Source organism: Gorilla gorilla, chromosome 15 (assembly GCF_029281585.2).
Source record: "Gorilla gorilla gorilla isolate KB3781 chromosome 15, NHGRI_mGorGor1-v2.1_pri, whole genome shotgun sequence".
NCBI classification, from domain to species: Eukaryota; Metazoa; Chordata; class Mammalia; order Primates; family Hominidae; genus Gorilla; species Gorilla gorilla.
In genome coordinates, this window is record NC_073239.2 from 84,467,473 (window position 1) to 84,493,487 (window position 26,015).

The 26,015-nt window shown below is 46.7% G+C and overlaps 2 protein-coding genes across 6 annotated transcripts in view; one reads left to right on the forward strand and one right to left on the reverse strand.

The window, feature by feature from the left end:
* PLEKHH1 (pleckstrin homology, MyTH4 and FERM domain containing H1) overlaps positions 1-13,853 on the forward strand; it is a 56,377-nt gene extending 42,524 nt beyond the window's left edge. For 2 of the 4 annotated variants that reach the window (XM_055362163.2, XM_004055324.5), the window contains exons 16-29: positions 169-351; positions 741-849; positions 1,644-1,756; positions 2,367-2,543; positions 2,878-2,975; positions 3,482-3,659; positions 4,087-4,242; positions 5,300-5,400; positions 6,433-6,574; positions 8,107-8,249; positions 8,361-8,490; positions 9,934-10,020; positions 10,317-10,463; positions 11,440-13,853. In XM_055362163.2, coding sequence (XP_055218138.2) covers positions 169-351; positions 741-849; positions 1,644-1,756; positions 2,367-2,543; positions 2,878-2,975; positions 3,482-3,659; positions 4,087-4,242; positions 5,300-5,400; positions 6,433-6,574; positions 8,107-8,249; positions 8,361-8,490; positions 9,934-10,020; positions 10,317-10,463; positions 11,440-11,601 — 1,926 coding nt within the window. In that variant the 3' untranslated portion in view covers positions 11,602-13,853. Of the gene's footprint in view, positions 1-168; positions 352-740; positions 850-1,643; positions 1,757-2,366; positions 2,544-2,877; positions 2,976-3,481; positions 3,660-4,086; positions 4,243-5,299; positions 5,401-6,432; positions 6,575-8,106; positions 8,250-8,360; positions 8,491-9,933; positions 10,021-10,316; positions 10,464-11,439 lie in introns of those variants that run through there. The other 2 variants (XM_055362165.2, XM_055362164.2) reach the window with 2 other exon arrangements.
* Positions 13,683-25,397, reverse strand: PIGH (phosphatidylinositol glycan anchor biosynthesis class H). Of its 2 annotated transcripts, none has more exons than XM_004055325.5 (4): positions 25,015-25,397; positions 18,425-18,634; positions 17,313-17,396; positions 13,683-14,550 (listed from the first exon to the last, which is right to left on the reverse strand). In XM_004055325.5, exons 1-4 carry the CDS (start codon positions 25,192-25,194, stop codon positions 14,458-14,460), a joined length of 567 nt encoding a protein of 188 aa, XP_004055373.2. In that variant the 5' UTR covers positions 25,195-25,397; the 3' UTR covers positions 13,683-14,457. The 2 variants fall into 2 exon arrangements, with proteins under 2 accessions (XP_004055373.2, XP_018864937.2); XM_019009392.4 differs by having other exon boundaries at positions 17,313-17,393; positions 25,015-25,298.
* Positions 25,398-26,015: the final 618 nt, after the last annotated feature.

Below are 26,015 nucleotides of genomic sequence, written 5' to 3' on the forward strand. Positions count from 1 at the left end.
AGCCTCATTCTGCTGCCAGCCTGGCTGGGATGCTATAGTCTCCACCTCCCCATCCTGTCATCGGTCCATATCCACGATTCCCAGCTTCACGGAGCCTATGTATTCAGAGAGAGGAGACTCCCTTGTCCCCCACTGGCTCTCCCATTCATGGAAGATTGCTGTCCACAGCGACCCCTGGGCTGCCTGCCTGTGCGGGATGCGCGCATAGAGGAAGTAGATCGATCCTGTGACTCAGACGAGGACTATGAGGCTGGAGGAACCAGACAGTTGCTTTCCTCCCACTGCACCCTGGTGATCCACCCCACAGAGCACAGCCCCACCTACCTCCTCATTGGCACCAAGCATGAAAAGGTAAGGAAGAGGGCTGGGCCTCCAGGGCCAAGCTTGGACCTGTGATTCTGATCTTCCCTTCTCTCTTTCTCCTGAGCTTCCCAAAATTCAAATTTATTTCCTTTTGGACACTTTGGCAACTAATATTCTCTGAATGGGAATATTCCTTTATACTGAATTTATTCCCAGTGACCAACATTGCTTCACTGAGGTCATGTAATAGAATCGCAAATTTGGAAACTTGGGTTCATGTTCACCTGATCCTCAGTCTTTCCAGGTAGCCCTGACTCATGCCAACCAAACTAGCTGAACCCCACATGGGCTTGGCCCCTTCAAGGAGTCCTCCTTGGAGCTCTTGCCTCCACTCTTCCCACCCCGTCCCCATCCGATGGCTTTCCGCCCTCTTCCAGGATACGTGGCTCTACCACCTCACAGTGGCTGCAGGTGGCAGCAGTGCCAAGGTGGGCACTGCCTATGAGCAGCTCATTGGAAAACTGATGGATGGTGAAGGAGATCCAGGTAAGGCAAGGGTGGCCACCACTGCTTGGGTTGGAGGGTAGTGGCTTGGTGACTATTGGTCAAGATCCCAAAGAAAGCAGTGTTGTACCGTGAAGCTGTTTTTAAAACATCTAAGCCACAGAGGGGAAGTTCCCATCCAAGCCCCAGGGCCCCTCTGTCTCCAGCTGAGATACTAAGATGACCACTCTGCATCTGGGGGAGTTTATCTGGGAAGCAGGCTTTCCAGGGACCTGGGTAAATGTTTTACTTGGATCAAGCTGCCCCGTTGCTGGCTGGGCAGAGGGCTGAGGAAAGAAGGTAGCTGGTTAATCTATAGTTAGAGTTTGTAAATCAACAAGTGAAGCCTAAATTGGGATCGGACTAACCCGTTTGGAGTCTTTCTTTTGCTACTGATTATCAGGGCCCTGAGGAACTAATTAATGGCATATACCACACACACCCCTTTACTACTGCTCTGAGGCTTGTTTGTTACTGACCAATTCATATGCCCCTCCATCCAGACTTGACACAGTAAGAAAGAGGCCTCCCCTGCACACATCCACCTGCACTCAGACACCCACAGCCTTGCACACTCACCCCTACTGCCATTCCACGAGAAAGGCCATGCTTATATGAGGGTGCTCATTGCAGTGCCCACCTGTACACCCCACACTCTATGGATGATAAACCCAGCACAACCCAAGTGTCGCAGATAAACCACTATCTTCCCCATAAATTAAAGATGGCGGTGAGTGGGAGATGAGTCCCCTCTCAGTAGTAACTGCCCTTGCTCTCTGGTTCTGTGCTTTGGGCAGATTCACCGCTCTGGAGGCACCCCATGCTGTGCTACAGCAAAGACGGCCTATACGCCTCCCTCACCACTCTGCCCTCTGAGGCCTTGCAGACGGAGGCCCTCAAGCTCTTCAAGGTAAATTGGGGTGGCGGCCAGGCCCACCGCTGGGATACTTACAATACTTGGGTGGAGAAGACCTGGGCAGTTGGGGACAACCCACAGAGGGATCTGGAGAGGAAGGGAAGGAAACTTCCCAGGGTCCCTATCACTTCCTGGATGGCAGGAATGTAATCCTGTCACTGGGAGGGAAGCAGCTCTGGAACGTCATGCACAAGTCCTTGGGAAATGCCAGTGAAAACTCTCCCTGGAGGAGCTCCCCTCCTCCTGTAGTTAAGCAGAAAAGGCAAGGTTTATGTTGCTTCTGGACTGAGAGATTCGGACCTATTTTAGCATGTCCTTTGTGAATGTCTGAGTTTTCTGTTTTTGTTTTTGTTTTTTTTTAATGAATTTGTCTTGTTTATGTAATGTAATGAGAACATTTTAAAAAGGAAAGCTTCTATCCCAAAGTAGCCCATAGCCCCTTTTAGTAAGCAGAGGTGCCCTCCAACAGTAGCAGTGCTCCCTCTTAGAAAGGGCTGTCAGTAAACTTTAACCTCCCTGGAGCCCTTGGAAAATGGCCAAGCCGTTGAGTTCTCTGAACCCAGGGGATGCTGGTCTGCCTGTGCTCACTGCTGTTCCCTCCCAGTCCTGCCAGCTCTTCATCAACGTGCCGGTGGAAGCTGCCTCGGTGGACTACCATGTGTCCCTGGCCCAGACCGCACTGCAGGTCTGCCTGGTTCACCCCGAGCTGCAGAGTGAGATCTACTGCCAACTCATGAAGCAGACCAGCTGCCGCCCACCTCAGAAGTACTCCCTCATGCAGGTAGGCATGCCAGGGGTGGAGCAGCTGACAGAAGCCATTGGCAAGGGCTGCCAGGTGGGAAAGGTGGGAGGAGGTGACTGGGCAGGTATACGGTGAGCCCAACCAGCGGGCAGCCTCTGTGCTCCAAGCTGCATCAGTACGGCTGAGCTGTCTGTGCACAGATGGGTGATTGCATTCTGGACACAGCCTGACCAAGTTGGCCATCCCAGCACCCAGAGCAAGTTGGGGGCTCTGGTTTGGGGAAAGAGTGCTGAAGGCTCTGTAGCTCAGGGCTATGAGGACAGGTGGTGCTGTAGGCCGAGCACTCACCCCACGCTGTCTGTGTCCCTGGCAGTGCTGGCAGCTCCTCGCTCTGTGTGCTCCACTTTTCCTGCCTCAGCATCACTTCCTCTGGTATGTCAAGCAGCAGCTCCAACGCCATGCAGATCCCAGGTGAGTGAACCTGGCCGTTTCCTCTGCCACTTGAGCACTGCCAACTGCCGCATGAATAAGAGGGATGAGAGGAGTCTAGGGCAGACCAGATCACTCCTGTCCTCTGAAACCGCTCAGTGGTCGTGGAGACTTCACCCATTGCTGTGTGCACAAATGGGCACGTGGGGATCTGGGCATGCTTAAGCTTTTCTGCACGCCAATCCATGTATCCACGGATGTACTGTGGCAACTCTCACATGAAGCCACACTGCTCCCAAACTGTCCCCAAGTGCTATTCTGTTGTTATGTCCTCTGGGTTCTGGAAGAAAATATCCATGCCAGCAACCTGCTATATAAAGGTCCTGAATGACAAATTAATGTCCCAGACCAGAGTCTTCAGGGCTTTTCTCACAACCTGCCCCAGCTACAGTTTTGGTCCTGGCTGAGTCTAGATAGGGATCCGGGGTGCCAAAGTGGCAGAGATGAGCAGAGCCCATAATACTCCCCTCTTCCTTCTGTCTTTTTAGAAGTGAAACTGGCCAGTATGCCACCTACTGCCAGCGGGCAGTGGAGCGGACACTGCGGACCGGGGAACGGGAAGCCAGGCCGTCGCGCATGGAAGTGGTGTCCATCCTGCTGCGTAACCCCTTCCACCACTCCTTGCCCTTCAGCATCCCCGTGCACTTTACCAACGGGACTTACCAGGTGAGGAGCTGGGCGTGCTCTTTGCCCCGAGTCTTCTCACATCACCATCCAGAGAATACCCCTGGGCCTTAGGCTCAGGCTTGGCAGATTGTTCAGTGTTGCCCTAGAAGTAGATATTATGAACTCACTGCATGAACAGGGAAGCTGAGATGCTGACCAAGAAAGTGGCATAAGAAAGGGCCTCCAAAAGATTGTTGGTAAAGGAGGGACCCAGGTATGCCCAGTGGATAAGCTTATTCATTTACAGTGGATAAGCTCACATCCCTCATGTACTGGCCCTTTGCCTGTGAACACAGAAACCAACTTGCTTTGGCCTCTTGTATTTGCCCTTGCTCCTTTCCACCTGCTGTACCCAGACACCTCCACCAGCCCTAGTGAGCTCCTCTCAGGAAGTTCACTCAGGGATGGAACCCTTCTCCCGCCTCAGGTGGTTGGTTTTGACGGCTCTTCCACGGTTGATGAGTTCCTCCAGCGGCTGAACCAGGAGATAGGCATGAGAAAGCCATCCCACTCTGGCTTTGCCCTCTTCACGGACGATCCCTCGGGCAGGGACCTGGAGCACTGCCTGCAGGGAAGTGTCAAGGTGACAGCCTCCCACTAAGCCAGCTGAGCCCCTCCCTTCTCAGGAATATTGGTGGTGGGGAAAGAGCCCATCTGATGGGTGCCTGTTTGGTAGCTCATTTGGTGCTGAGCCCAAGGTGCTGCCCTAGTCAGCATTTCTGTGCCATCCTAAAATGTACCTGGGCAGGGAGAAAAAAGCTGTTGTGTGCCCTTGTCTCTGGAGACAAGATCGCTACACACCTACTTCCCTCGAGTGGCTGTGCAGCGTCCAGAAGAAAAGCCTCTTCTTGGCTTGGTGTAGGGACAGTGAGGCCCCACGAAGCCACTGCCTACACGTGCCCACTCAGAGGCTCACAGCTGTGTGCTTGGACCCCCTGGATGTCAGGTGGTACCCAGCACCTCACTTTTACCCTTTCTTTCAGGGCCTATGCCATGCTTATAGGTTGAACCACACTTTTAAAGAGGCAGGTCCTTATGGTGCCCCTATAAGTAAAGGCCATTGAATGGGATTTAAGATCAATCTTGTATTGTGGTCTGGGATTACTGTCCTGGGGGATAAGTGTTTGTGAGAATGTGCTCTAGCACTTTGATGCATATTTGGCTCCAGTGTTTGCTTGTCTTTAACAGGACAAAGGCTTCTATGGTCTTTTAACATTGCCTGGAAAAACTATGCCACATACCTTCTTTGCCAATGTCTGGGCATCTGTGAGGCTTTGTTACATGGTAGCCCTCTGGGCATATTTGTTGAAGAGGAGAATAGCAGTCAGTGGAATGGAAATGGAGCTGGTGATCGAAGGCCATGGGGCTGCCTAGCCTCTGGGGAGGCCCCTCAGCTGGTGACACCAGCAGGGCAGATTTCTTGCTTTATTGCTCACCCTGTCCAGGGTTCCCTCTGTTTGTGAGGGAGCTGCTGCCACCTTGGGTCCAGGAAGCATGAAGCTCCGCAGGTCAGCCTCCTGGTGGGAGGACCTTTCCTTAGTTTTCTTTGCTCTTCTGCTCTGAGTCCAGCCCTGGCTGGACCTTGATCCCTTCTCTCCTTATCAGGAAATTTTCTGACTTTCTTCTTTTGCCTTTTCAAGATCTGTGATGCCATCTCCAAGTGGGAACAAGCCATGAAGGAGCTGCACCCCGGAAAGTCTGAGGGTGGGACACGCGTCGTGAAGCTGATGTACAAGAACAGGTCCTAAGCACTGCACGAGGGTGGGGCCAAACACAAGGGCTGCCACTGGGTGCCAGCTCATCGCCTCCTCGACTAGACAGCCTATCCAGATGGGGGGAGGGACCCACAGATATAACACTGCCTGGCAGTCACTAGCTGGGGTGCAGGCGGGCTCTGCTGCTGATACTCTGTGAAACCCTGGGCAGCTCAGGCCTTCTGTCAGCCTTCCCTGTACTGCGTGTGCGTGTGTGTATATGCACACACATACACACACACAAACATCTGCCAAGAAAACAGACCAGACCACCCACCCTGGGCAACATGGCAAAACCCCACCTCTACAAAAAATGCAAAAATTAGCTGGGCATGGTGGCATGTACCTGTAGTCCCAGCTACTCAGGGGGGCTGAGGTGGGAGGATCACTTAAACCTGGGAGGTTGAGGCTGCAGTGAGCTGAGATCACGCCACTGCACTCCATCCAGCCTGGGCAACAGAGTGAGACCCTGCCTCAAAAAAAAGAAAAGAATAGAAAATAGACCAACCTCATGGAATGGCTAAGTGTGTTACTTTATGAGAGTAAAATTTTGTATAAGCACCAGCTAGTTAAAGCTAAAGACTAAGTACCTCCTATACCAATTCCAGGAAATACAGAAGTAGACATCCTGACTTTCTATCAATTTGAGTAAGAAAATCCCATCCCTCCATCTCAGTATGTCTCCAGGCAAATAGTTTCCAGTAGTCTCTTGGACTCTTACCTCATCCAGTCCCCTAATCTATAACTCCAGGTACCAGATTTCCCTTACTAAATCCAGTAAGCTTAATGGTATCTTCAGAATGAACCATGCCCTCCTGTTGGTATGAGATCAGCATGACCCTGCATCTGCTCTGTGTCATACTCGGTTATATGTTTCTGGAGGCAATACAAAATAGGCTCATAAATAGTGGGAAAAGAGTACTTTATCTTTTTGGAAATAAAGGTAACAGACCCAGAGAAAGCCCCATCCCTGTTTGGAATCCCTGCTGAGTCCTGGCTTCTTATTCTCTTCTTTGCAGGCTGTACTTTCGCAGTCAAGTCAAAGGGGAGACGGACCGAGAACGGCTGCTCCTTGCCTCTCAAACTAGTAGAGAGATAGTGGCAGGGAGGTTTCCTGTCAACAAGGAATTGGCTCTTGAGATGGCTGCCCTGATGGCCCAGGTAAGGTTCTGTTCAGGAAGCAGGAGGGTCGGGTTGCCAGCTTAGAATGAATGCACCATGCAGCCTGAAACACAGGAGAGATTCTGCAGATCCTGTGGTGCTCAGGAGAGGGCAGCTTTGCCATCTCTGGGATGGAAAGCAGCTGACTTCTACAGATCAGAGCTCCTCACTCACCGCAGATATAGGATGCGTGCAGATGGCTGGACTTGGAATCCAGAGACCTGGGTTTGAGTCCTATATACCTTCCAACTATGAGGTCTTAGCCAAGTCACTTCACTTCTCTATGCTTTAGTTTCCTTCTCAGTATACCAAAATAAAAAATACTTGGCCGGGAGCAGTGGCTCATGCCTGTAATCTCAGCACTTTGCGAGGCCGAGGCGGGCAGATCACCTGAGGTCAGGAGTTCGTGACCAGCCTGACCAGTGAAACCCTGTCTCTACTGAAAAAAATAAAATAAAATAAAATAAAATAAAAATAAAAATTAGCTGGGTGTGGTGGTGGGCACCTGTAATCCCAGCTACTCGGCAGGCTGAGGCAGAAGAATCACTTGTACCTGGGAGGCAGAGGTTGCAGTGAGCCAAGATCATGCCATTGCACTACAGCCTAGGCGACAACAGCAAAACTCTGTCTCAAAACAAAACAAAACAAAACAAACAAACAAAAACCTCTGCCAGCCTCCACAGGGTCGTACTAAGTATGATACCTGGATAATTGTATCATGTAATGTATGTGGTAAACTTTATAAACCATCAGACCTTCTAAGTAGAATTAGGAAGAGGAACACACATTCAGACTTGGACTCTCCTTCCCATTATATTTAGAAGGCCATCTTGCCAAAGGTATCTGGGATACCTTCATGACTCCCATAAGAGAGTCTGACACCTATATACCCACAAAAATTAAAAATTAAAAATTTTTAAAAAAGAATAAGAATCTGGATTTACATGCTGGAAAGGAAGAGGAAACAGTAATAGTTGATCTTTATAAACATCAATAGGAATACTCTCCAGGAGGCCCTGTACTAAGCATGTATGCATCCTCCATTGTAGTTTTTATTCCCACCTAATAGATGCGGAAATTGAAGCTCAGAGAGTTTAAGTAACTTGATCAGGGACACAAAGCTGGGATTTGCGCCAGGTGTCCAACTCCAAAGGCCGCATTTGGAACATTCTGCTGTACTCTGGGATCTGTAGCATCTTCAATTCTATAGCCCATATTTTTGGACTGGAAGCCAGAATTTCCACATTGTTTTCCCTTGTCGGCTACCAATTAACTGTGTCTTTGGAAAAGGCACTTCATCTCAGCTGCAAAATCAAAGTTGGTCGGTGATCTCTAGTATTCGAGGGCCCTAAGTTTGTTTCTCTAGTGTCTATAAAACTTGAGATGAAGCGTTTTTCTAAAGTATTTTTCACATCCACTCGCACCCCACCAATAGGGTAATAAAGAAATGGTTTATTTCACCTCTCAACAGCCCCCACCTGGCCCATCCACTGTCAGATTTTGACTGGTCTCTTCATATGCTTCTACCACAGGTAGAATATGGGGACTTGGAGAAGCCTGCCCTGCCAGGCCCTGGAGGCACATCCCCTGCCAAGGCTCAGCATCTTCTCCAGCAGGTCCTAGACAGGTTCTACCCCAGGCGCTATAGACATGGGGCCCCCCCTGAACAGCTGAGGTAGGTAGGCTACAAGGTCTTGCAGCAAGTCACTGTGGGGAGGTCTCAGGCCTGGAATGAAGACACGTCGGCACTTCATTGGCACTATTTCTCTCCATCTGCCCACACCAGGCACCTGGCAGATATGTTGACCACAAAATGGGCAACATTGCAAGGATGCTCCCCTCCTGAGTGCATCCGCATCTACCTGACAGTGGCCAGGAAATGGCCTTTCTTTGGTGCTAAACTTTTTGCTGCTCAGGTAAGTGCCAGTGGAAGGAGCTGCCCACACCCTTAGGTGTGTCCCCAACTGCTCATGTTTGAGCCATACCAATTTGCAGCCCCTGCCTCCATACCAGTAACCACCAGAGGTCACTATCCCTCCACTGTTTCTGGCCTAGTCCAGCTTTCCACAGTCCAGAGCAGAATTGTGATTGCTTATCTTCATTTGTCCTTTGTTGACTGCCCCAAAAGAAAAGATGTGATCAACTAATTCACACACACAAAGATTCAGACTTGAAACAACAGCCCTCTCAAGAGTGCTTTCATTTTTTTTAAAGTTTGAAAGAACAATGTATAACCTAAACAAATACATCTCCACTGGTTTGACATGGCATACAGAGGAATCAAATTACTTAGCCAACAGTTAATTCCACCTCTGTATGAAGGCCAGGTGGCCAACAGTAATTTCAGAAGGAACTTTTCTTCACTGGGTGTCTGTTGTGCATAAACATTATAGATAATTACAGCTCAAAGCTGGGCAGTGATCCTGTTTACTGAAGCCACAGATCAGAAAATGGCCATTCATTCATTCAACAAATAGTTGAGCTCCTACTATGTCCAGTGCTGGTTGTTTGAGGTTATAAGAGGTGAGAAAATCAGACACAGTCCTTGCCTTCCTGGAGCTTCCCATCTAGTGCAGGAGATGTATATTCATCAAATAATCGTATTCATTTTTTTCTCTATGTATTTAATATATATTTATAAGCCATCACAAATGCTATGAAGATGTACAGAGGTGTTATAAAGGCATATAACGGGGACCCACTTGGTCTGGGAGCTCAGGAAAAGCTTCTGAAAAAGGTGGCATGTCCAATGTCTATCTGCCTCCCTTTGGGTTAAGAGAGAGATTTTCTGGATTACCATACTGTAGTCCTGGCAGTGAAAATCAGTCATTACAGGAATGCCCACTAAATAGTCACTTTCTTACTGATAGGGCCTAAAGCCACAGGACTGCATTCTTGCTTTCCTGTTTCTTTTGCAGCACCTAGGAGATTGGTTGAAGTCAGAAGCACTTCGGCTTGGAGACTATAGGTGGAATGCCGTGTTTCCAAGACTAGGAGAAAACCAGCTGTTCCCCATTCCCCTAACAGAGCAGCTAGGGCTGGCCTCTATTCTGTAGCACAGAGCTTTCCATCCAGTGTGCTGTGGCAGCATGGGTTCTAGGGACACCAAAAGAATGATCGCCTCTGCCTTTGAGATGGTTAGTAGGCGGCCAGAGCCCCAAGGCCAAGGGTCTCCTGTCACAAGCAGCCTTGTCTATTTCCTGCATACACTGTACAAATATCATCTTTGTTTTCCAAGATGAGGTGGCTGGAAATCACTGCTTAGCAGATCCCTGGATGTGCCTTCTTTCTCAGAAAGTTCTTATAGTTCAAAATCTCTAACTATGGATATATCTGATGGGTTGTTTCTGTTTCCCCAGCCTGCCCAGCTGTCTTCCAAGGAGAACGCTCTGGTGTGGATTGCTGTGAATGAGGATGGCGTCAGCATCCTGGACCACAACACTATGGTATGAAAGGATGCAGGCTGCTCCCTGACCCCTCCTCTTCCTCAACATGGTCTTTTCTTCTCTTCTGTGGACTCAAAAACCTGAACCAAGTGACCATGGCTGCCCTACCCCCACACCTGCCCAAGCACCAGTCCTCTAGTCTAGACACTGCTTGTAGACATTCAAGATGGAGATCTCCAAATTATGACCACTTGGGAGTTCTCCTTTCCTGTGCCTAGAAGAGACAGGGGATGCTGGTTCCTAGCTCAGGGGACAGGTGGAAAGTTTCCCCACAACTGACTGGTTCCTTTCCACAGCAAGTGCACATCACTTACCCCTACTCTTCAGTGACAACCTTTGGTGGCTGCAGGGATGACTTCATGCTTGTGATTAGATCTATCCCAGACAAGAGCTCTGGAAAAAGCCACATTGAGAAGTTGATCTTCCGGATGGCTGCTCCCAAGGTAGGTCTGACAGCTGTTAAAACGTTCTACTCTGGCAAGATGTGGTGGGCTTGGAGCTTAGAAAGGAAACTGGGGTTATGCTAGTGCTCTGCAAGGGCCCTACCCAGATAAAATTGTTGGTCTTGTCTGTAATTAGTATTCCAAAGGTTCAGGTGGTGTTGCATCTCCGTATCAGTGTTCAGCTAGTAGGTAAAGGGACATATTCGGAGGGAACTAACTCTGGCCTAGCTACTGTTATGCTCTTCACTTTTTCTTTTTTATTCTCTCAAGCCCCAGCATCATGCAGTCCTCAGTTGGGTGCTTACGTGCTCTTCTCTTCCTTGCAGCAGGCCTCCAGGCAGGGCAGATTCCTCTTTAAGATGCTCGCATGTTACCCCTGGGTTCTGCTGACCCAACATTAGCTACAAAGTGGGTCAGTCCCACAGTGCTCCCTCTTCCTTGTTGTGGGGAAGACCGCAAAAAGACCTCTTTTGCTTTAATGACTTTGTTCCTACTCAATACAGGAAGTGTTGACCAGCAAAAATAATAATTACAAAGGCTAAGTTCTGATTTATTGTTCCTGACTCCCGTGTGATTAACTGGAAACCCTGTTGTTCTCCTTTTTAATCCTAAAGTTAGAGTTTGCCAAACCTACTCCTCCTTTAATACCACCCCTGCTAAAGGGGAGGATCTCCAGATCCCTTTCTTAAGAAGGCCCCTTCCCTGGTTGTAGAGCTAACCAGAGCAGAACACTGGGCCTCCTTTTCTCAGAAGGGCACTGTGCATCTCAGAGGATCTCCAGACCAACAGGAGCCCACACCACTGGGCCTCTGAACCGCACAGTTATGATTCCCTTTGGATATTTTCTCCCAGGTGGGTATTGTAAGAGATTAAATAAACTGAGGCCCAGGAACTCAGCATAAGAGCTAATAAGTAAGAAAGCCAGGATTCAAGCCAAGGCTAGTTCAATTCCTTCACATCTCTGACCTCCTCTTAGATTGCAGAAGCTACCTTCATCATGGCCAGCTATATGAACCATTGCACTACAACTGTGAACCCCCCCACCAACCCACCCGGAGCCTGCCAGCTGTGGGAACTGGATGGACGACAGTTCTTTTCTTCTGTTCCCTGTGCTACCAAGGGGCCAACGTTGCTGTGAATATTTCTCCTACCCGATTCCCCACCACCACTAGTGCCTCTGGATTTAGACATATATATCCTAGGGTATGATACTACTGTGACGGGTCTAACAGCCTCCGGCTACTCTTGTTCTGTGAAATGTGTATTTTAGTCTCTGTGAAGCCTTTACTCTCTAGGTGCCTTATAATGTTTCAGGGCTCAACTTTTTAAAATCCAGACCCAGTGTTAAAACCATTTATTCCTTTTTTCATAAGAATAATGACTCCAGATGCTACCTGATTCTAGACATAGACAGGGATGATCCACTGTTACTGAGGACATCAGTGCTATAAGTTAAGGCTTTCTGCACTGGTACTCTCAAGGAAGCTAATTTTCTTTCTGGGGGGGCGGGGGACACAGTGTCACTATGTCACCCAGGCTGCAGTCCACAGGGTTCAAGCAATTCTCCTGCCTCAGCCTTCGGAGTAGCTGGGATTACAGGTGTGCGCCACCATGCCCGGCTAATTTTTGTATTTTTAGTAGAGACGGGGGTTCACCATGTTGGCCAGGCTGGTCTCGAACTCCTGACCTCAGGTGATCTGCCCACTTTGGTCTCCTGAAGTGCTGGGATTACAGGCATGAGCCATCGCCCAGCCCAGAAGCTAATTTTTTAATATTGTATATGGTCTTATTTATACTTGAAGTTTTGTGAATGTCGCTGAACAGGATAGGACTAAAATTTCCAATTCTCCTACACTCTGTCAGAAGCCTAGAACTCACTAAACTGGGCTGCCTTTCCCAAATGGGAAAGGTGCTGACAGAGTTGGAGAAAAAAGAATAGACTCATTCTTCCCCATTATTGGTATGTAGGCATTGGTACAGCCCCTTCTGGGGCAGTCTTTGCAGGATAACATGCTATCCCTGCTAAGATTCAACCTGTTTTCCTCACACTGGACTTTAGGCCAAACCCAGTACCACGCAATGTGCAAGCAAGGGCAGGAGGTAGGTCCAATCTGACCCCTCCCTGTCTCATTTTAATGACTGGACAGCGCTCGGTGAAGGCTGTGTTCACTGTAGTGGGCCATCATTTGTTTCCTTGTTCTTGTAAAACACCAAGCAAATGCACTCTGCTTTTTGCTGCTGTAAGACCACCAAAAATGAGTCAGAAACACAGAAGACTATTTCAGGCATGTGGGCCTGGATATGCTCCTTGAGACTTCTGGCAAACTTCTGCTGGGAATTAGTTTGAGGGTGAGGGTACATATGTGACATTTGCCCTAGCCTAAGAGTAGCAGGTAAAAAAAAGTTTCTTTCATCTTTTGCCTTACTGATAATACCATAATCCCCCTCAATTCAGACCTTCTGATTGAGTGCAGAGGAGACTAGACAGTCTCCTCTAGACAGGGTGTAGACACACCCTCCCCTAACAAAAACAAAACGAAAGAGTTCATACTCTGATTTTCCAACATCTAGGAAACTGAGTTTTATTTCCTAGCTCTAAGGCAGCCTTACTATGTGTCAGTAAAGTGCTGAAAACTGTATATTTAGCAGTAGCACCCAAAACCAAGCCTTTAACCCCGACAATGTGTGTATCTTTTGCACAGCAAAAACTGCGAGGCCAGAACTAGTTTATCTGAACACCTCAGCTGCTGTAAGCTTCTCCTCTCTCACCCCGTAAACTGACAAGCATGATGAAAAAAGAAGCACATCCAAGTTTCTGCCTCTTTTAAATGTACTTGACTTTGCAAGGCAAGTAGTTTTACAGCCATTTCTGTTCACACCTTTCACCCCAGAACTTGGGGATCTAGCTGAGACATTTCTACCTCGAACAAGTCACATGTACCACAGGTTCCTGAATAATTCCTGCAGGGCTGGTGACAGACAAAACAGCTCTGGTTTTATAATATCTTGGGTATCTCTAAGGCCAATAAGGATAACATTATCTACCCAGAGAGTTTAAAAGAAAAGTAGGAGTCCGAAGGAAGAGTAAACAAGAATGGAGCTGTGTTCACACTGAATTTGGGGTCAATCTATTTCCCCCACCCTCTCTCCTCCCCAACCCTTCAGGAACCCTTTAGTTTATTAATCTTATACAGAAGAAACTGCCTTAGAAACAAAGGGTTCAATAATTTGCTTATTTATTCTTTGTTAACATGAGAGTCCCATGTCTGAAAACCAAAGTCCAATTTCTGTCTGGCCTTTTGTCTCATCCTTCTTGGCAAAAGTAGCTTTTGAACTGATATAAAAAAAAAAAAATGCTGAGTAACAGAAAAGTATTAATGTGCTTGACACCATGACTGAAATACTATGATCTTGTTTGTCAATAAAAAGCAGCTATCTGTGAACCAGGTAACTGTGTGTTTTGGAAGATCTGTTTATTAACAGTAAATAAATAAGCCCTGTACAGAACACAGGCACTAGGTTGACAGACTCGTCTTTTGTAGGACATTTCTTCCTGCTAAACAGTACCTGAAGGGCTTGTTTTTTTCGTAACTTTACACAAGGGGTACTATTGGAAAATATAGCTTTCTCAAGACATCTGATGTCAGTTTCCCATTGTTTTGCTTCACAAACATCAACAAAGTAAACCTGAACATGCTTAGCAATTTCCGAAAGTGTTCTTTGCTGACATTACTTTTGACATACTGTGTCAAAATTCTTAAGGTCTCCCCTCCTTTGGTAAAGTAGGCAAAACCTTACAAGGAAAACATTATAATACACGGAAATATACTGAGTTAGATTTCCAGTCACCTGCTCTATGGCTCTAAGATGCACTGCATCCATAATGGTTCCTAGGACTGTGTCCACCTGATGGTTTGGAGTACGGAAAACCAGCCCCTATGGCTTAAGAGTCATCTCCCATGGAAGACAATGCTGGCCTTCTGAACGCTGGGGCTCATGGGCTTGTTGATGTGGCTTTCTGGTGTGCCAGGATCTCCTGGCAGCTCCTGTATACTTCAATCAAGCAGTCCAGCCGGGGCTTGGCACTCTGAATTCCAAAGGGGAGAAATGCGGAGTCAAGGTGAGAATATAAGGGAGTGCAGTGGTGCTGCACCACTTGCAAATTTTTTTTTTTTTTTTTTGAGACAGAGTTTTGCTCTGTTGCCCAGGCTGGAGTGCAGTGGCGCAATCTCGGCTCACTGCAACGTCCGCCTCCCGGGTTCAAGTGATTCTCCTGCTTCAGCCTCCCGAGTAGCTGGGATTACAGGTGCTTGCCACCACGCCCAGTGACACAATCTCGGCTCACTGAAACCTCTGCATCCCGGGTTCAAATGATTCTTGTGCCTCAGCCTCCCAAGTAGCTGGGACCACAGGCACGAACCACCATGCCCAACTAATTTTTGTATTTTTAGTAGAGACAGGGTTTCACCATATTGGCCAGGCTGCTCTTGAACTCCTGGCCTTAAGTGATCCGCCCACCTCGGCTTCCCAAAGTGCTGGGATTACAGGCTTGAGCCATGGTGCCGGGCCCACATGCAACTTCAATCTCTCACCCACATCAAGGGGTATAAATGACACAGCAGTGAGCTCATGGAGTTAAGAAGTTTAGGCCTCAGCACACCTTGCTGGAAAGAGTCCCAGCTAGGCTTACAGCCCAGCTTGTGAACTGTGTGAGGTGGGAGATCAAATGATAGCTTTTTAATCTGTCTAAATTTCATGAACTCCATCTCTAAGAATAAGCAAGAGGAAAAACAAAATGGACCCTTGAGAAACGTCACAAGTTGTAAAACAGCCCTCAAACACAAGAAGTGCAGTTTAATATGTAAATATTGAAAAATGTTTTATACAATGAAATGTAATAACCAAAATTAAAAGAAAAGCCACAGAATGGAAAAAATATATGTGAAAGTATATTTAATAAAAGTGCACTACCGGCCGGGCGCGGTGGCTCACGCCTGTAATCCCAGCACTTTGGGAGGCCGAGGCGGGCGGATCACGAGGTCAGGAGATCGAGACCATCCTGGCTAACACAGTGAAACCCCGTCTCTACTAAAAAATACAAAAAATTAGCCGGGCGTGGTGGCGGGCGCCTGTAGTCCCAGCTACGCGGGAGGCTGAGGCAGGAGAATGGCGTGAACCCGGGAGGCGGAGCTTGCAGTGAGCCGAGATCGCGCCACTGCACTCCAGCCTGGGCGACAGAGCGAGACTCCGTCTCAAAAAAAAAAAAAAAAAAAAAGTGCACTACCTAAAATATATAAAGAATTGTTAAAAATATATAAAAATAGATACAAATACATAATATTCAGATTCTACTTGACTAATAGAGAAGATAGGTAGTTTAAGAGGAAATACTGATAGGTAATGCAAGGAAATATGAAAAGCCTATCATTTAAAGAGATACAAATTTAATGCCTTTACCTACATATTAAGCTAAAAAAGCTAAATCCACTATTAGCCAGGATGGTAGAAAAAGAAGTACAAAATCCCCAAAGTATGATAAAGTTTCCAATCTCTGGAGCCCGATCTTAAACACTAGAAATCTATAAAACTATTCATAAGCTTTAATAAAATAATTTTGAATTACAATGCAAAATAATTTTTGGCTTATCTTAAATCCTTTGTGAAAAAGGTCAGTGAGGCAGGGTTAACTGTATACATAAATACATGCATAAATACCTACCTCTAAATTTATTATTTTGTAATTTATTATGTTTGTATAATTTTTGTTTTTTGAGATGGGGTCTCTTGTCACCCAGGCTGAATACAGTGCCATGATCAAAGCTCACTGCAGCCTTGACCTCCTGGGCTCAAGCAATCCTCCCACCTCAGCTTCCCGAGTAGCTGGGAGCACAGATGTGCACCACCATGCTCAGCTAATTTTGGTATTTTTTGTAGAGATGGGGGTTTTACCATGTTGCCCAGGCTGGTCTCGAACTCCTGAGCTCAAGTGATCTGCCTGCCTCAGCCTCCCCCAAAGTGTTGGGATTACAGGCATGAGCCACTGCACCAGCTGATAAGTGTTTTTTTTTTTTTTTTGTAAGAGCAAAACAAAAAAACCCAGGCATGATTTTAAAAGCTGGCAAGAGTGGCTAAATAAACTGATATTTCAATATATTATACAATTATTTAAAATAATAAATATAATGGCCTTTGTAGGATACATACATATTAAATTATTTACAAAGCAAGACACACAATAGTGTACAATGTGAGATCAATTACCTCTATCTAAAAAAAGTGTACAGTAGTAGACTGACAGAGTCAAAGTAGATGAATGGTGATTTATAGGCAGAAGTTGCTATATATTTGATTGTGTTCTTTAAAATGTGCATGAGGCCAGGTATGCTGGCTCATGCTTGTAATCCCAACACTTTGGGAGGCTGAGGCAGGAGAATTGCTTGAACTCAGGAGTTCAAGATCAGCCTAGGCAACATGGCAAGACCTCATCTCTACTAAAAATAAAAAAAAAAATTAGCCAGGCGAGGTGGTGCACACCTGTAGTCCCAAGTTCTCAGCAGGCTGAGGCAGGAGGATTTCTTGAGCCTGGGAGGTGGAGGCTGCAATGAGTGGTGACTGTCACTGCACTCCAGCCTAGGTGACAAAGTGAGACTCTGTCTCTAAAATAAAATGTGCATGAATATTTTTAAGGACTATATTTGCCTCAGAGAGGAACTTCTTAAATAACTGAAATCCTAATTATCACTCAAAACAGCTGTCAGGTATCTTCCAATACTCTGACAAAAGGAATTTACATTCCTAATGAAAAGGTTGAGGAGTAACTGGAGAATGGTAAAAGTGTTCTATGCTCACCTGGAAGACGGGTACTACTTGGGATATCCCATGTGGTTCCACTGGATCTTTCAATAAGATGCAGAGGTAGTAAATCACCTTCTGCTGTAAGAAAATAAATCAAATAGCAAAGTCTAAGTGAAACTCATTTTGCATTCTTTTTTTCTTTTTCCTTTATTTATTTATTTTTTTTTTTGAGACAGAGTCTCTCTCTGTTGCCCAAGCTGGAGTGCAGTGGCACAATCTCGGCTCACTGCAACCTCCGCCTCCCAGGTTCAAGTGATTCTCCTGCCTCAGCCTCCCAAGTAGCTGGGATTACAGGCGCTCGCCACCATGCCTGGCTAATTTTTTGTATTTTTAGTAGAGATGGGGTTTCACCATGTTGGTCAGGCTGGTCTGGAACTCCCGACCTTAGGTGATCTGCCCGCCTTGGCCTCCCAAAGTGCTGGGATTACAGGCGTGAGCCACCACACCTGGCCACATTCTATTTTTCTAAGGGAAGGCTCAACACTTTTTCACAAATGGTTAAGTAGTAGAACACTAGATAGCTTTTGAAGTGGAAGAAAAGTATATTCTCATTCTTTAAATGAAAAAAGACAGGGCCAGGCGTAGTGGCTCAAACCTGTAAACTGAACACTTGGGGAGGCCACAGCAGGAGGATGGCTTGAGCCCAGGAATTCAAGACCAGCCTAGGCAACATAGTGAGACTGCATCTCTGCAAAAAATAGAAAAAACGAGCCAAGCATGGTGGTGCATGCCTGTAGTCCCAGCTACTCAGGAGGCTGAGGTGGGAGAATGGCTTGAGCCTGGGAAGTTGAGGCTGCAGTGAGCTGTGATCGAGCCACTGCACTCCAGCCTGGGCAACAGAGTGAGACCCTGTCTCAAAAAAAAAAAGAAAAAAGATAGAAAGAGAAGGAAAAAATGCCAGTGATAATTTTGAAGTTGGTCTTGAAGATAAAGTTGAAATGCTAATTCCCTATCCATGAAAACCTGCTGCATCTCTTTAAAAATAAAGAGATTTACCTTTTAAATATAAGTCTCACTTTTAGGGTTTTAGTTTAAATCTGGGAACATCCCATGGGCTGGCTACCTCCTCCAGAGAGGCCTGTAATACTTACCTTTTAAACACTTACCATGTAAATGGCCTCATTGATGACAATATCCTTGACCTTGCCCATTTCTATGAAGGTAGTGCTTTCTTTGCCTGAAGCATAAGATGAAGTCATCTGAATGCCAAGGGAATCAATGATTAACAGAGTCTCCTGATCAATCTTCACAAAATGGAGATAACCAAGCAGTCCTAAGAGGGTGATGAAGATGGCAGCAGAGAGGATCATGCTGTTCTGAAGAGAGAGCCAGACACAGGCAGTAAGATTACCAAGTGGTACCAGTCAACTCCAGGCAATGAGGGGAACATGCATGGAGGAAAAGGAAATTGCTTTTATTTGGGTTCTAAGGTGCTATGAAAGTATACAGTGAAACAGATCCAGACAACAAATGGATAGGTCTAGGTGAAACCTCCATCAGCAAAATGTCCATCACAGCAATCTCAGAAATTTTTCTTCCAAAATTCCAACTTTAGGGCCTAAATCAGCTGAACGCAGTAGCTTGCACCTGTAATTCCAGCTACTAGGGAGGCTGAGGCAGGTGGATCGTTTGAGCCCAAGAGTTCGAGGCTGCAGTGAGCTATGATCATAGAACTGCACTCTAGCTTGGGTACCAGAATAAGACACTGTCTCTAAAAATAGAAAGGACCCAGCCGAGTGAGGTGGCTCACGCCTGTACTCCTAGCACTTTGGGAGGCCAAGGCAGGTGGATCACAAGGTCAAGAGATCGAGACCATCCTGGCCAACATGGTAAAACCCCATCACTACTAAAAATACAAAAAGTAGCTGGGTGTGTTGGCACGTGCCTCTAGTCCCAGCTACTCTGGAGGCTGAGGCAGGAGAATCGCTTGAACCTGGGAGGCGGAGGCAGAGGTTGCAGTGAGCCGAGATCGCACCACTGCACTCCAGCCTGATGACAGAGTGAGACATCTCAAAAAAAAAAGGACCCCAAATCTTTTCCTTTCACACTCCCTCAACAGAATACAGGAGGGAGTTATGTCCTGATAAACCCATTATAAGATGAAAATGCATTTAATATTTAGTTCTAGCACTCAAATAAAAAATTAAAATTAAAAAATGCATTTAATATACCTATCAAGCATCAGAGCTTAGCCTAGCCTACCTTTGCGCTCAGAACATTTACATTAGGCCGGGAGCGGTGGCTCACGCCTGTAATCCCAGCACTTTGGGAGGCCGAGGCGGGCGGATCACGAGGTCAGGAGATCGAGACCACGGTGAAACCCCGTCTCTACTAAAAATACAAAAAGTTAGCCGGGTGTAGTGGCAGGCACCTGTAGTTCCAGCTACTCGGGAGGCTGAGGCAGGAGAATGGCGTGAACCCGGGAGGCGGAGCTTGCAGTGAGCCAAGATCGCGCCACTGCACTCCAGCCTGGGTGACAGAGTGAGACTCCATCTCAAAAAAAAAAAAAAAAAAAAAAAAGAACACTTACATTAGCCTACAGTTGGGCAAATCATGTAACACAAAACCTGATTTTATAGTAACGTGTGGTAAATCTCATATAATTTATTCAATGCTATACTTAAAGTGAAAAACAATGTTTGTATGGGTACTTGAAGTACCGTTCCTACTTGAAGTACTGTTCCTACTGACTTTGTATTGTTTCCGCATCATCCTAAAGTCAAAAAAATCCTAAGTCAAACCATCGTAAGTTGGGAACCATCTGTATATAGTGCAAAATCATAGACTGAACAATTATAAAGTGCTTAGCACAGTGTAGCAGATACTACGGCTTGCCTAATAAACAGCCACCCACCAGCCCCAATTGAACAGTGAGTGAATCATGATTGGTTCCCACTCCTTCTGCCAATGACTGCTTTAAAAATTGGCATGTGACACAACTCTGGCCAATGAAATGTGAGGGGAGATCTGCTGGAGGGGCTTCTGGAAAACTTGAGTTTATCTTTAAAAATCTGCAGAAGAGACGTTCCCTTCATCATGAGGTTTAGATACCTGGAACTACTATGGCCTCTGCCAGACCCAGTGGAGAGCTAGTAGAGGACAACTAGAGGACGCTAAGGGTGGAAGTGCAGTTTCTGCACTTGGAGGACCAGGTGGAGGACAAGTAGGGCACACTAAGGGTGTCAGCAGTAAGATGACAAAAGCCGGAATCAAATGAGTCTCCATGTGAACTCTGGAGCCCTCCTACCTTATGACTTCTTGTTAATAGAAAAGGTCCTTATCTCTTAAGGCTATTTTAGTTGTTCTGTGTTACTTACAGTTGACTAAGTGATGTGTTAAGGGCTCAAAAAATGGTGTCTATTATTTATTCCCTTGATTCTAAGACAAATGTATAATCTTTAACATTTCTGAAGTTAAAATGTGTTTTCCTATTGGTGTGTGTTTCTTTCATGTGGCATTGTTTTATCTTTTTTCCCAGAAGCTTGCATTCATTCATTGATTCGAGACAGAATTTCACTCGTTTCCCTGGCTGGAGTGCAATGGTGTGATCTCGGTTCACTGCAACCTCCACCTCCCAGGTTCAGGTGATTCTCCTGCCTCAGCCTCCCTAGTAGCTGGGATTACAGGCACCCGCCACCACGCCCAGCTAATTTTTTTTTTTTTTTTTTTAGTAGAGATGGGGTTTCACTATGTTGGCCTGGCTGGTCTCGAACTCCTGACCTCAGGCAATCCACCCGCCTCAGCCTCCCAAAGTGCTGGGATTACAGGTGTGAGCCACCGCACCCGGCAAAGCTATGATTTAGAAGACTGGCACAGGAAAAAAATTATTGATGACCTAGAATCAAAGAAATTTTGTAATTTTGGACTGTATTCCTTGAGGGCAGGAAGTGTCTTATTATTCTTTGCACTGACAAGACGCCCTCCTTTATCTACTTCTAGTCAGGTTCCTCTAAGCTGTCTAGGCCCTGACCTTGACATCTTTGTTGGGCCTGCACTACCCACCCAGTTGTAGCAAGAATCTTGCTGAATCAGTTTAGAAAGAACTCCCACCCTTGGTATTTGATCAGCCTGGCATGCCTTCAGCAAGAATCCTGTCAAGTCAATTTAGCCAGAATCCCCCCTTGCCCCTGATGTTTCCTTTGGGTAATTTTCCATCCACTGACTCCCACCTTGCTCCTTGGCTATAAATCTCCACTTGTCCATGCTATATTCGGAACTGAGGAAATTTGGAATTCTATACTGAAGTCTCTTTTCCCCTACTGTAATAGTTCCTGAATAACATCTGGTTTTTGTACCACTTCAACTACTCACTAGCTCTGGTTTTCTTTGATGGTCTCTTTCTACTTTTTCATAGTTAACCCATAGTGTTAGATCAGGGATCTGTAAACTATTTGGGCCTGTGGTCTGGTTTTGTCTGGCCCATCTCAAGCAAAGAATGATTTTTAAGTTTTTACAGGGTTGTAGAAAGAAAGAAAAGAATATTATGAGACAGACCCCACAGAACCTGCTATATTTACTGTCTAGTCTTTTAATGAAAATGTTTGGGCCAGGCATGGTGGCTCATGCCTATAATCCCAACACTTTGGGAGGCCAACATGGGGGGATCGCTTGAGGCCAGGAGTTCAAGATCAGCCTGGGCAACCTAGTGAGACCCTGTCTCTACAAAAAATACAAAAATTAGCCAGGTGTGGTGGCACATGCCTGTAGTCCCAGCTACTCAGGAGGCTGAGATAAGAGGATCGCTTGAGTCCAGGAGGCTGAAGCTGCGGTGAGGGGTATTCACACCACTACACTCCAGCCTGGGCAACAGAGTGAGAACCTGTCTCAAAAAAAAACAAAGAAACCTGTCTCAAAAAAAAAAAAAGTTTGCTTATCTCTGTGCTAGATAATTATTTGTTGATTGATGAATGGAGGATTCAGTACTGGGTCTCTGATGGTCCAGAAAGATCTAATTTTGAGTTAATTAATTGCATTGAATAAGCATTAAGAAGAATGGAGAGGAATACAATTCAGCCCTGACCCTTATAGATTTATTAAAGGCAAGGTTAATACATAGAAAATATTCTGGAGGATACTCTGATACTGACTATAAGTGCCAAAAGAAAAGTTTAAAAAAAAAAAAGAAAAAGACATTAAAGCACACAAGAATATCCCATCACATCCAAGGAAACAGGATTTAATTGGTGTAGGGGAAGTGGTGGTTAGTGACCAATATAATTAGTTGAAAGGGAAGGGGGAAGAACATTCCAGGTTGGAATAAACAAGGGAATAACCTGGAACTTTAATAGAACTGTGAACTCAAAAACAAGAAGGAATGAAGGGATGAAGAACAATAAATCCTTAAGGATTTGATCCATGTCAGCTTTCCAATAAAAGCAATCCGTGCCCTACTATCTGCATTTTTTTCAACTTCATTTTTCTGTGTAGAATTCAAACAATTCAATATTAATTTGGGTTGGGGTTAAGCTGTATGTTTGAATGAATTCCTTCAATCAGATTTCTTCTCATTCCAGATATTCATTACTCTCATAAACAGTTCTGAATAGGAAAGGTAAGAAATTTTGGCACACAGAGCCCTTAGAAAGTGTTGCAGTAGAGTTTAAAGAAGATGCGGTCACTGATTCCTCGGGTACTTGATGGGGGTAAGCAGAGTACACCGGCATGAGAGAGATAAGTACAGAAGGGACCTGGCATAAAAGCAGGCTTTTGTTTTTAAATTTTGCCTAAGATCAGCTATACAATGGTATAAAGGAAAAGAAAGGGTCTCAGAGTCAGAAAGCCCTTGGTTTGAAGCCCAGATCTGCCATTTACTGCTTTGAGACTTTGGATAAGTCATTGCTCTTTGTGAGCCTTGGTTTCCTTCGTTCTAGGGCTAAAGTAAGGAATTCAGTAAAGCATCTGGCAGTCAGTGGGCATTTAATAAATATCTATTTCCTCCTCCTCACATGACCACATACACAGACTATAAGAACTCAGGCTAGGCCGGGCGCGGTGGCTCACGCCTGTAATCCCAGCACTTTGGGAGGCCGAGGCGGGTGGATCACGAGGTCAGGAGATCGAGACCATCCTGGCTAACACGGTGAAACCCCGTCTCTACTAAAAATACTAAAAATTAGCCGGGCGTGGTGGCGGGCGCCTGTAGTCCCAGCTACTCGGGAGGCTGAGGCAGGAGAATGGCGTGAACCCAGGAGGCGGAGCTTGCAGTGAGCCGAGATCGCGCCACTGCACTCCAGCCTGGGCGACAGAGCGAGACTCCGTCTCAAAAAAAAAAAAAAAAGAACTCAGGCTAGTACTAAAATTCAACTATACAATAAATTAAATTTTAGGGGGGCTATCAAGTCAACTTAATCATTTTAACTGACTTATGAACAAACTTTTTTTTTTTTTTTTTTTTTTTTGAGACAGAGTCTCCCTCTGTTGCCCAGGCTGCAGTGCAGTGGCGTGATCTCGGCTCACTGCTACCTCCACCTCCCAGGTTCAAGCGATTCTCCTGCCTCAGCCTTCCGAGTAGCTGAGACTACAAGCGTGCACCACCACACCCACCTAATGTTTGAATTTTTCGTAGAGACGTGGTTTCACCATGTTGGCCAGGCTGGTCTCCAACTCCAGACCTCAAGTGATCCGCCCGCCTCAGCTTCCCAAAGTGCTGGGATTACAGGCGTGAGGTACAGTGCTTTGCCTGAACAAACATACGGTTTAGATACAGTTAGATAGTTTCCTGCAATTAGGGCAGTCTTAATTCTGCATATTTGTATGCTAAATTACCATGCTCTGAAACACGCTTTGACAGCAAAAAAGCGAATGGATGCAGTAATGGAAACAATATCCAAGTTACAAAAATAAATAGCCCTGCTGTACTTAGCTCTGATTAGATCACTTCTGGGATAATACATTCAATTCAGACACTACATATGAAACTGCAACTTATCCTGAAAATTAGGATAATTCTTTTTATTTGAGAGCTGTCACAAAGTTACTGCATTTAACCCTCACAATATCATGAAGCTGGTATGGCAGGCATGAATTCTATTTTACAGATGTAGAAAATTGAGGCTCAGAGAAAACAGGAATGAATCTGGAAATTGAGCACAGCTATCACACACGTCCAAAATTTCATAAACCTTTAGAAAGCACTTGAAATTGGGGAAGGGTTTGAGAGGAGGGAGGGTTAAAAAACTGCCTTGAAAAACAGAGATTAGAAAGAACTATAACACTCTATCTATACACACAGATAAACACACACACTTGTGGAGGCAAAGACAGTTTGTGGAAGTCTACGTAAAGTATTGTTAGCAGTACTACTTTGAGGAGCAGAAGGGATGGACGAGGAAGACCCACTTAGTAGTTCCTTGAACTCTTGGAATTAAATTACTGCGCGCCTATACTACATAGAACACGTGGAAGTTAAAGTTTTAGGCCGTAGCGCAAGAACTAGATGTATGCTGAGTGAACCCACCGAGCAGAGCACAGCAACGGAAGGGGAATGTACTGTCCAGGAGCACACATTTCACTAAACGTCATTTAAAGAGCTGTCCAGCAGCGGAATATCGTCCCCAGAACCCGTGAGTTCCCGCCCTCCTGTCCTATCACTGTAGGAGGGGCCGACCAGAGGTCCGGGCTCGACCAAAGACCCCAAAGACCCTCCCAAAGCCGAACCCCCTCCTTCGAGCGCGGGGAGGGGCCGACTTGCCATTACCTCGCAGAGGGTGAAGAGTCCGTAGGCCGCCAGCCACACCGTGCAGGTGACAGCGGTGAGCGAACGCAGCGAGAGCCGAGGGCAGCTGAGGCAGAATTCCCGGCAGGACGGGGAGTAGTAGCGGCGCTGCAGCGCCAGGCGGCCGCCGCAGATATCCGAAAAGCTCCGCTCATCCTCCATGACGGCCCCACTCGGCCGCCCGCACCGCGCGGCGCTGCACCGCGCTCGCCGGCCCTGGCCGTCTGGCCCGCTCCAGACCCGCTTCCGGCAGCCGCGTCACCACGCCCCGCCCTAAGCCTGCGCAGCCTCAGTTGCGCGCCGAGAGCTCTGCTGGGGGCTGATGGTTGTGCGTTCTTCCGGGCCGGCCTTGACTGTCTTCGAACAAACCTCGTCGGGGCAATAGTTCAGTGCAAAGATTAAAATCGTTTTTAGACCACGCCTGTAGTCCAGCACTGGGAGGCCAAGGCGGGAGGATCGCTTGAGCCTGGGAGGTCGAGGTTGCAGTGAGCGGAGATCATGCCACTGCTCTCTAGCCTGTGCGAGAGAGCAAGACCCTGTCTCAAAACAAACCCACAGTTTGTTTTTGTTTTGAGACGGAATGGCGCGACCTCGGCTCACTGCAACCTCCTTCCCCCGGGTTCAAGCGATTCTCCTGCCTAAGCCTCCTGAGTAGCTGGGATTACAGGCGGGCGCCACCACGCCCTGCTGATTTTTGTATTTTTAGTAGAGACAGGTTTCACCATGTTGGCCAGGTTGGTCTCGAACTCCTGACCTCAGGTGATTCGCCCGCCTCGGCCTCCCAAAGTGCTGGGATTACAGGCGTGAGACACCGCACCCAGCCCAAACCCACAGTTTTAATCATGCTTTTGCTTGACAAGCCGATTTCTCTAAGCCAGAGTGAGCCGCAAGGAGAGCCCACGGGTATTCATTTCACTTACTCTTTTCCTGTGCCCGGTAGTTTGAGGTGCTGAGGATGCAGCAGTGAACGATGTTGATGACAG